We start from the raw sequence: 10,604 nt of genomic DNA on the forward strand, positions 1-10,604 counted from the left end.
TCAAAAAGCGCATCAAATTACCTACAAAATACAGACGGTAATTTCCCCATTGCCAGATTCGCTTCTATATGTAGTTACTGAAATTTGGAATTTGTCGAATTAAATTGAATTAATTTACTAAAAATGATGTATTTTTAATTAAGGAAAAAAATAAAACAACTTGATAACTTATTCAGTCGATATGTTTAAAGCAAGTTAAATTTTTAAAAGTAAAAATTCGTTTTTGACTTCTAATTTGGCAACAAAATTGAAATTCGAATAAAAAGCGAAAAGGAGAAAAGCCATTTTTATTTCAATTTTTCATTCAAACGATTGTTGTACGTTTTGTGAATTGTTGCCTTTGCCCTCGCGAAAGAGTTCGTATTTGAGCGGCAGATTACTTCAATTTGTGGAATTCAGGTATTCTTTCTTCTATTTATTTTTTGCCTTGCAATTATTGTATAGCATAAAATTTTGTATTACTAAAAGCTTTCATAAGCTACCAAAAGAAAGATTTATTTAGAAATTCTTAATAATTTAATTTCTGCCAAAAAATTGAAGTGTGCTATGAGAAATAATCAAAGTTATTTAAATAATCAGCTAATTATTCAAATAATTGAGCGTGATCCAATACCACTTTATAGATACAAGGCTCATGAAACTTTTTTTTAAAAAAATCGCTTCATTTAAAATGTAACAAGCTGACATAATTATGATTTTAAGGTTTCATAGAAATTTGTGTCATTAAATTGAAAATCTTAGTTAGAACTATGGAAAATACTCAAAATAATGATAATTATCTGCCGATTATTTTAAGTGAACGTTGTCCTCCTAGAAAAAAAGATTCATCCGATTCCGTAAAAAATTCTGATAAAAATAGATTAATTATTGCTTCTATAGTATGTCTAGCCATTATGATAACAGAAATGGTTGGAGGTATTGTCTCTAATAGTCTTGCAGTTATTACAGATGCTGCACACTTGCTTACTGATTTTGGTGCTTTTATGGTTAGTTTGCTCTCGATCTGGATATCCACGAAATCCCGTACGCAAAAAATGAATTTTGGATATCACCGTGCTGAAGTTATTGGTGCATTGATATCAGTACTATCTATTTGGTTAATTACTGGAATATTACTATATTTAGCTATAGAAAGACTTAGATATCAGAATTTTGAAATTGATGCTTTTTTAATGCTCATTGTAGCTGTGTTAGCTATAGTTGCTAATTTAATTTTAGCTTTTGCTCTACTTTGTCATAAGGATTGCTTAAAATCTCTAGTAACTCCTAGAAAATTTGGCATCAATGTGAAATCTGCTGTCATTCATGTATTTGGTGATCTATTGCATGGGATAGGTGTTTTAATTGCTAGCCTTATTATTTATTTTAAACCAGAATATAAAATTGCAGATCCAATTTGTACATTTATATTTTCTTTTGTTGTGCTTTGTACAACTTTAAAAATTTTAAAAGACATCTTGACGGTTTTAATGGAAGGCGTGCCCAGCCACATCAGCTTTAATGATATTCGCAAGGTGCTTTTTTCTATACCAGAAATAGTCAAAGTTCATAATCTGAGATTGTGGTCATTAACAATGGATAAAGTGGCTCTTGCTGCTCATATCGTCATTAGAGAAGGTACAAATCCAACTTGTGTCTTAAAAAAATCCGTGCAGAAAATTTCTAAAGAATTTGATATTTATGAAATGACTCTTCAGATTGAAGAAGATGGAGTTCTTATGAGTGTTGGTTCAAGCAGTGACACTTAACTTTTCAAGGACTAGTGACTCTCCCAATTCATGATTTAATTAAATAAAAACAACTTGTTTTAATTGAATCTTTGTTTCATTCTAAGTGCAAATTAATTATAATGTAACTAACATAACAAGTTATAAGTTTTTCATTTTATGTAAAATGTCTGAAGTGCATGTATCACTTTTTGATGTAAAATTTACATTTAGGGCACTAGTTTAAACAAAAGCAGGGTCTATACCAATTTTCATGATAAAGATTTGTTTTTGTACTACTTAATGAATAAATTGCTCTTGAGTTTTAAAAATGACAATCCCGCAAAATGAGAACTCGTGTTTGTCAAAAGAATTACCAAATCTGGCTCTAGCCAAAAGACTTTAAAAGTTCCTGTTCTTTGATTGTTAATTTAATTGACATATAAGTTCGCATTGGGTATCGTAAGTCTTTTTCTCTGAACTAACTTTCTCAACTACCCACAGCTATATATTGATTCTTAGTATGCCGTACCCTTATTTTGTTTTGGGGCATCTATCAAAATCAGTTTCAGCAATTGTTTCCGCAAATTCGTTGAAGGATCAAATGCAGTTTTTTTTTTAATTATAAATATGTTAAAGTATAAATAATGTAAAGAGTATATATATAATATATGTAAAGAGTTGATATCTCTAAAACCTTGTTATGCCAAAAAAAAAATTTTTTTCACCTTTGCATTACATTTTTACTTAATGTTAATTTAAATTTATATTTCTAAGAGTTTCTTCTCAAAACCTTCATGTCAAATTTTTTTCAAAGTAGATAATAAGTTTTTTCGATAAAATCACAATTAATTACAATAATAAAGTTCATTGTAAACAAATTCTTTTCAATTTAATGCATAATTATTTTTTTCTTACTTTTAAAAATAAAATTATCGTTGTTGTATTTAAACTTATAGTTGACTATTTTAATTCTGAACTTATTATCTCAATGTTTTTAGATATCGAAATTATACTGTATATATAATAGAAAGCACCATCAGAAAGATTTTCTTTGAGAGTTTAAATAAACAAAGCACCTTGCTTTCTTTACATTCACTGAATTAATTAAATGTTGAATTTGTAACCAACGTCTAGTTTAAAATCTAGTAGACCATATTTATTTTTATCTTAAGTTTGGCACATTAAATGCCAAATGTAAAAATTTACCTTTTAATTAGTTTTTTTTTTTAAAAAAAAAGAAGTCTAGCTGTATTAAAAATAAAATTTTAATATTAGAAATACTAAATACAATAGTTGACACACTTAACCAAATTTTTAAATGAATTTAAGAGAAATTCATAAGACAGTAATTTTATCAAAATATGATGCTCTGTCTTTAAAATAGTGCCCAAAATTTGTAGCAAAACAATTTTACTTAAAGTCTGGTATGTTTTCAACATTTCTTAATATATTTAATTTTTGAATTTAAAATTGAAAAATACAGTATAACCTATGTAAGTTAACAACTACTTGCAGCTTGCAATGCATCACTTTAGTAGACAGTTCAGACTGGTGGTGATCAGGAGTCTGTTTCCTCCCCCTCCTCCACTTCTATTTTTTTTGTTGTACTTATTACTAGAGATGTAACGAATATTCGGCCCTTTTGCCGAATACTGAAGTTATTCAGCCGAATAATGAAGTATATGCTATTATTAATTATTTAGATTTGTGAAAGCCTTATTGTTGGCATCAAGATATTTAAAATGTTATAAAAAATACATCTAGTTGTTAGATCTTTTTTTAAAATATAGAAAGTTTAAAAAAGAAAATTTGTTAATATTTATTTCATTTTTAATTTCAAATTTGAAAATTATTTAATTACAAAATTAAAATTTCAAAAGTGAAACTTTTTAAAAAGTTCTTAATTTTCTGAGTTTTAATAAATTTTCTGACGAAAAAGAAAGTTAAGAATACATTTAACAGTAGTAAGTAATGAGTTCTTATCTTAAATAAAATAGCATATAAATTACAAGTATAACTGTAACTAAAATATGCTATTAATTATTTAGATTTATAAAAGCAATATTACCTTGTTATTGGCATCAAGATATTTAAATTATTACAAAAAATAAAGTTAAAATTTTTTAAATATACAAAGATTAAAAAAGCAATTTTGTTAATATTTATTTCATTTTTAATTTAAATTTTTAAAAAGTAAGTATTCGGCCTAAAATTTGGCCGAATATTCGGGCCCCATCACTATTCGTTGCATCACTACTTATTACATGTCAGTGAAAATATGTGACTAAGTTTATTTAAATAAAAATGCATCTTAAGATTATTTCATTCATAATAAAAGTTATTGAAATTTCTTTTAAATTTAATCTCAGTCATAAATTAGTGTTCATAAAGTCAGTAAGTATTAATTCTATAAATTTTATTAAAATGTAAATTTTTTACACTTAGTAAAGTATATACTGTATATTTTCTGTTATGTTTGTACAATGTATTTAATTATATTTTTTATTAAACGAGTCCAGTGATATACACACTCCTATGTAAAAGAAAATTCTTTATGAAGTTAGTTTTAAACCTTGTCTTTAGTTTCACTGAGAATATCAAATGTTTGTTTGTTTTTAAAAATATCAAATTTAACTGCTATTGCCAATTATTTTTTTATCTTTTTTTTAGAAACAATGTTCTTAAATTTCTAATTAACTTAGTATTTTAACTAGTTAGATTGGATCAAAATAAACGTTTTGTTATATATTTTATTTAATGCAGATTATTTTGCATCTTAATATAGTTAATACACGACCTTACTTTTCAATGTTTTTTTTTCCTTCAAAAAATTTTTTATAATTATATAAGGGCGATATAGAATTGGAAAATGGAACCTTTCTGCTAATTTTTTAAACTAAAAATTTACACTTAATTTTTGCATTTGAGGATTCTAGACTAAATGCACTTCTAGTGTTTTTATTTTGAAATCAAAGTAAAAACGTGCGTTTGTTGTGAATTTTCTGAGATATTTTTTAGCCAATCAGAAGACAGTGCGTTGACCAATGACAAAAGCGTATGTCCTCAATATTGGCCAATAGGAAAACTCGTTCTGAGATCCAATGGGGAGAAAGGAAAAATGACAAAGAGCCAATACTAAAACGGGTCATCGTGACGTAATGTGCAAGGTTTCTGAGTCGCTTGTGGTCAGTGCAGTATTTTGTTTTATCGTGAAAAATTTGCTAAAATATTGGGGTTTATTTTTACCTATTGAAATTTGATTTCTAGATTTTAAACCGAGTAAGTTGATTTATTAAGTTTCTATGTTTGACAAATGAATCTTTAATCTGCTGTTGTTCAAATGTAGGTACTTGTTATAACGCTCAAAAGTTTTGTGAACCCGGAAAGCGTTACTCCGCCATTTTTTCCTTTGTCAGGTACCGTTACACGTAAATTCCAGGTGTAGCATTTCTGTTCTTTATTTAGAAACTATGCATGCTATTTGTTTATAATTTTATTACGGAATACAACTGCGAAGTAGATTTTTATTAAATACCTTGCATTTCCTGTTTCACTAATGATTTCACCTGTGTATATACTTTTTTGAAGGAGATTAATTTTCTTCAGTTTTTTATGGCATAAAAATTATCAAGTATAAATTTATTTTGAGTTAAATTTTTGTTGGATTTTAAATACGTATTTTTTATACTATAATAGTCTTAGAGTTCTAGGAAATACCAAACATTTACTCAATACATATATATCCACCTTCAGACCTTATATGTTTTAACTACACCTTACTTTATAATTGGTCTCTGTGAAAAATTTGCTGAATGAGAAAGAAGCCTTTGGCATTTTATGTATTAGTCTGTTCAGGATTCGGAAATTTTTCTGTTTTTGTGCCTAATTTGTTTGCCATCCACATACGTGTGTGAAGATAATGCATTAGTTAAAATAATAATTACAGTGTGATGTTATAAATGTAGTTGGTCTATTCTGAAATGTTTAATCGGAAAAATTAACCATGTCCTTGTGTCACTTAGTAAAATGAAATTTGTGCTTTGAAATTTTAGACTTTTTGATTGTCACTTTATGTTAGCAAATGTCATTGAATAAATTTATACAATGTAAAAATATATATATTTTCTTATCATATATTCGTTCGTAATGAAGATTAAGAATAAATTTCCAAGTTGAATAGGTTTTAAAGCAAAAATTATGTTTTTAAGTTTAAAAAAAATTAGTATACTGTGCATTGCTGAAGAAATAGATTGTAAATAGGAAAAAAAATCCCCACCTCAATGCTAGATTACTTCAAATCTTTTTAATTACATTTCAAATCCTGAATGAATGAATACAATAATTGATATTACACTGATCTGATACAATAATTGATAGTAAGACTATAGGAATCCCTATAATTTTTTTTTTATAGGAATCCCTATAATTTTTTTTTTGTTAATTGTGAAAAGGTTGGCAATGATTTATAACTAGGTTTAAGCTATTTAGTTCTTGCTTAAATCACTGATTTCCTGAAGCACAATTTTATTTGTCCATTTTAGATAAAATCTAAGTGAGATGGCTCGTACCAAGCAAACAGCTCGTAAATCTACTGGAGGTAAAGCTCCTCGTAAGCAGCTGGCAACCAAAGCCGCTAGGAAAAGTGCTCCTTCTACAGGTGGTGTGAAGAAACCTCACAGATACAGGCCCGGTACTGTAGCTCTTCGTGAAATTCGTCGTTATCAGAAATCTACTGAGTTGCTAATCAGGAAGTTGCCTTTCCAAAGGCTTGTAAGAGAAATTGCTCAGGATTTCAAAACTGATCTTCGTTTCCAGAGTGCAGCTATTGGAGCTCTGCAGGTAATCTCATTTTCAAATTTCATTGATAAGAGTATATCTTATATGAAGTCAGATCTAATGTCAGTTTTTCTGTCCTTATATAGGAAGCTAGTGAAGCGTACTTGGTTGGTCTCTTTGAAGACACAAATCTGTGCGCCATCCATGCCAAACGTGTAACCATCATGCCTAAAGACATCCAGTTGGCTCGGCGAATCCGTGGTGAACGTGCATAAACTTTGAAAAGACATTTTGCATATATCCACTTTCATCTCAAGTGTATAACTTTCATGAACTATAGCCTTTTATATATACTGACTGGTTATTATTTTAAAACATCACAAAATCATGTTTCAGATAATCTTTAAGTTATTTACTTATTTGTTTGTTACAAGCAGCCGAAAAGCGGGATCAATGTGTTAGTTTGGTATTATTAGATTGTGTGTAGATGTGTCACATATAATCTGTTTTTAACCAGCGTTTTCATTTTCACTTCGTCATATTGTGTGTGGCTTTTAAGTCCCCTAATCTCAGCTGCTTGTTTTCTTTTCTTTTACAAAGGAATGTGTGCCACAAAAGGAGTTGTGACAGTCCATGTTTACTGCATACACTGCCAGCATGATTTGTGTTCATAGCCCATTTATTTTCACAACATTAGTCACTCCATCTCATGTTCTTAACTACCATTGTGGTTTTTAAAAATTCATATGTAATGGCAGTATTTGTTTTTTTTTTTTTTCGTAGGCATAATTAGTTTGTGGTCAAATAAATGATTACATTCCGATGTTGTTGCTTTTTTTAATTAACAGGTTACAGTGTCATTTATTAAACGCACAAGAAAAAACATTTCTTAACAGCTGGATTTAAAATTAAAAGGTCTCTAAATTTTTAATTATTTTACTTCTTAAACTGGATTTAAAAATATCGGAAATGAGCTATTAAATTTTTTTTCTTGTTATTCTATGCTTGTGTAAATAGGCTAATTAATAAACTTGTGTATCTTGCTATCGTATTGTGATTATGTGACTTTTTTCGTGAAAAACAAGTTATGCTTTTCTTCCACTGAGTCTATAATTGTTTTATCCGGTGAGAAATGTATCTAGTGTGTGCTGTAAACAAGTGTTATATTTTGTTTTATTTAAGCTAAGGTTTCAGTGATTAAATGTTTTCTTTGCACTTATTACATATAGAAGTGGATTTGGTCACAATTAACTGTTAGTTGATTATGAAAGAATGCATCTCTTTGTAGAAATAAATTTTATATTTTAATGGAACATTAGATTTTTCATTTTGTATGTTTTTATTTTTTTTAAAAACAAAATCAATTGAGTAATTTTTATTTCTGCTGATTAGAGGTACTATGATCTGTAAATCTTAAGGGGGTGAAGTTTTATTGAAAGCTAAGCAGGGAAAATATTTTATTTGATTGAAATAAAGTTTTATTTATTTTTATGTTAACTCACGAAACAGAAGTACTTTATTTTAAACAACAATGATGTAGCAATATGTAACTTTTCTCACTGTATTTATTTAAATTTTATAAATTTATATTGTTTTGATGGAATGTTATAATTTAAAAGTTCATGACACTCTTCATTCCTGCACTGACTTTATTTCCTGCAGGGAGTCGTTAGACTACTACTTTGATAAACTAAAAATAATACTTATACTACTAATTATGGAAAAAAAGGAAGACTAGAGTAGTTTCGCCATGCGACTTCATGCCATATCTCTAAATATATATTTATATAGTTCAAACTACTGGCTTTAAAAGACATCTAGATTTTAATCACAATTTACAGGGTATCTGTATGGTGTTCTGAATTTGTAACAAGATCCCCACTCTTGAGTCATATTTTATAAAAATATAAATAGTTTTTATCGTTTTCTTTAAAAATTCTGTTTTGAAAAATGAAAGAAAAACATTTCTAGAGCGAAGTATTTTTTAAATTTATGTGATTCCAGAATTATTATTCATTTTTTTTTTTTTTTTATCAATTTAAAATTCTAGCTGAAGCAAGCCAGTCATTGGCAAATTTTTAAGTTTTAACAAGTTAAGTGTCCAGTAGAAATGCAAAAGTTTTAATCAGCATTAATTCTTGTTTAAAGTAAACAGTATTTATAAAGAAATATAAATATTTGTGTGATTAGTATGTTGTAATATATTAGAATGAAAAAATTATTACTTAAAAACTAGAGGCATAGAGCATTTTAAAGCTTCAAGGATGATACAGCTCTCTTTGGGTCCCTGTTAGTTAAATAATATGCTTAGTACTGTGATCTCATGAAAGCTATTTTTATTCTTAAGAAATGATGTGCCCTTTCATTTAAAGTTCTTCAGTAAGGGTTGAAGATAAAAATTCTTTACAGATATTATACCCAAATTTGGCTAATGAAATGACAAGCTTCCTCTATTTTATCATGGGTTTAAAGTTTATACTAGTAAACAAGATATTGCACATTAATATCTGAGTTTTTAAGCTATTGTAGAGAAATTTAAAGTTCAGCCAGAATAATAAGTTATCCCTGTTGTTGTTGAGGTGCAGGAAAACCTGTTTAATACCAATTGAAGTCTGGGTGAGGCATGCTTCAGTGAACTTTCCAACTTAGTGTTTCACAACGCTTGTTTCCTTGAAGTGTTATTTATTGCTTCTTTAGTTGGCAAGGTTTGACCTTGATTGACTATTTTGGTCGGATTATTTATAATTTACTCTCTGCTTTAGATTTCTTAAAAAATTTTTAACTAATGTACAAAAAATATTTAAAAGTGTTGTAAATTTATATATTGCAATTCTAATTGATACCTTAAATGTTAGTTAAAGCTTCATTTTTATTATCTTGAGATTTATATATAGATCCTAAAATGTTGGTTTATATATATTTAAAGGGCCCACAGTTTTATTATAAATTGTAGTCTCTTTTCATCTGCACATGTTTGAAGCAAAGAAAAGAAACAATAATGAATTATAATAATTAAAAGCATGGAATTTTTTCATTACAAATTGGGTACAATGGTGAAATATATTAATTTGATAACTTAAATATTATATTCAGAGCCGGATTATACCTTTCGTAGGCCCTAGGCATAGCCGTTTTTGGGCCCTCCCCACTCCTCCCCTCTTTTCAAAATATATGCTAAAATTTTCTTGCATATTTTTTTTACATTTTTATTAATATGGATTTTAATTTACGAATTTGTTTATCGGACTTTATCTGCAATACCGACAAGAGTAATGCATAAAGTAAGAGAAAAAAGAAAGGTACTCCTAACTTTAAAGAGAAAAAAAATGGTAGAAATATAACATTTAAAAGAATAAAAAAATTTTCAAGTTTAGACAAGAAAAACAAGTTTAAAAAATACAAAATTCTCATATTTACTTTTTAAAAATAATCACAATTCCTAAATTAACTTATATAAACAAAACCAATGATTAAATAACGCAATATATTTCATACCTAATTAAACGGGGGGGGAACAATAAAATAAAAGGAAAACTAAATAAAAACACTTGAAAATTATCGAAACGTTAGTTAAAAAAGGCACTAGCATAAATATTAAAACCCGGTACAAGGCAAGATCAACGGAATTTGAAAAAAAAAAACCTAATGATAAAGTTACTGAATAAAAAGAATTTATTGAGTGCGAAATTTATCGTGAAAAGAAGAAAAAAAATCAAACGTAGTGGAATCAGAAAAACAAAACTGTTTTTCTGATTCCACTACGTTAGATTTTTTTTTTTTTTAAATTTTTTTCTCCCAAGTTTTTCGTAGGCCCTAGGCACGTGCCTATAGGTTAATCTGGCCCTGATTATATTCCATCAAATAAAAAAGAAATTTGAACTAGATTTCAAAGGGAAAGAAAGAAGGTGTAAGTTTGATCACATAAATTTGAGTAGTTTTAAATATTGATTCTATAAATTAAATCTTTGATCTAATTCAATTTCCTTGAAATTTCAAAGCATGATTCAGTGATTTACTATTCTATCATTTGAAAAACAAATTAATTGAATGCAACTTTATATCAAAACAAAAAAAATTAAATAGATCAATAGCAATAATTTTGGGTGTATTAAACAGTTT

General features: G+C 27.6%; 2 protein-coding genes across 7 annotated transcripts; both read left to right on the forward strand.

The window, feature by feature from the left end:
* The first annotated feature begins 35 nt into the window (after positions 1 to 35).
* Positions 36 to 7,798, forward strand: LOC107447866 (histone H3.3A). 6 transcript variants are annotated; one of them, XM_087157080.1, is made up of 4 exons: positions 4,846 to 4,894; positions 5,056 to 5,148; positions 6,251 to 6,548; positions 6,632 to 7,798. In XM_087157080.1, exons 3-4 carry the CDS (start codon positions 6,267 to 6,269, stop codon positions 6,758 to 6,760), a joined length of 411 nt encoding a protein of 136 aa, XP_087013206.1. In that variant the 5' UTR covers positions 4,846 to 4,894; positions 5,056 to 5,148; positions 6,251 to 6,266; the 3' UTR covers positions 6,761 to 7,798. The 6 variants fall into 6 exon arrangements, with proteins under 6 accessions (XP_015918384.1, XP_087013206.1, XP_087013207.1 ...); XM_087157081.1 differs by having other exon boundaries at positions 4,862 to 4,894; positions 5,056 to 5,125; XM_016062898.5 differs by lacking the exons at positions 4,846 to 4,894; positions 5,056 to 5,148 and adding an exon at positions 36 to 399.
* On the forward strand, positions 644 to 1,892 carry LOC107447865 (proton-coupled zinc antiporter SLC30A8). The gene has a single exon (XM_016062896.5). It carries the CDS (start codon positions 750 to 752, stop codon positions 1,746 to 1,748), a length of 999 nt encoding a protein of 332 aa, XP_015918382.2. The 5' UTR covers positions 644 to 749; the 3' UTR covers positions 1,749 to 1,892.
* Positions 7,799 to 10,604: the final 2,806 nt, after the last annotated feature.

This window comes from Parasteatoda tepidariorum, chromosome 2 (assembly GCF_982258835.1).
Source record: "Parasteatoda tepidariorum strain Cologne lab strain chromosome 2, Ptep-v5.0, whole genome shotgun sequence".
Lineage (NCBI taxonomy): Eukaryota > Metazoa > Arthropoda > Arachnida > Araneae > Theridiidae > Parasteatoda > Parasteatoda tepidariorum.

Bases quoted from the DNA above. Each gene is read 5' to 3' on its own strand.
- LOC107447865 (XM_016062896.5), top strand. From the start codon at position 750: ATGGAAAATACTCAAAATAATGATAATTATCTGCCGATTATTTTAAGT.
- LOC107447866 (XM_016062898.5), top strand. From the start codon at position 6,267: ATGGCTCGTACCAAGCAAACAGCTCGTAAATCTACTGGAGGTAAAGCT. The intron at 6,549-6,631 runs GTAATCTCATTT...GTCCTTATATAG, and splicing joins CAGCTATTGGAGCTCTGCAG to GAAGCTAGTGAAGCGTACTT.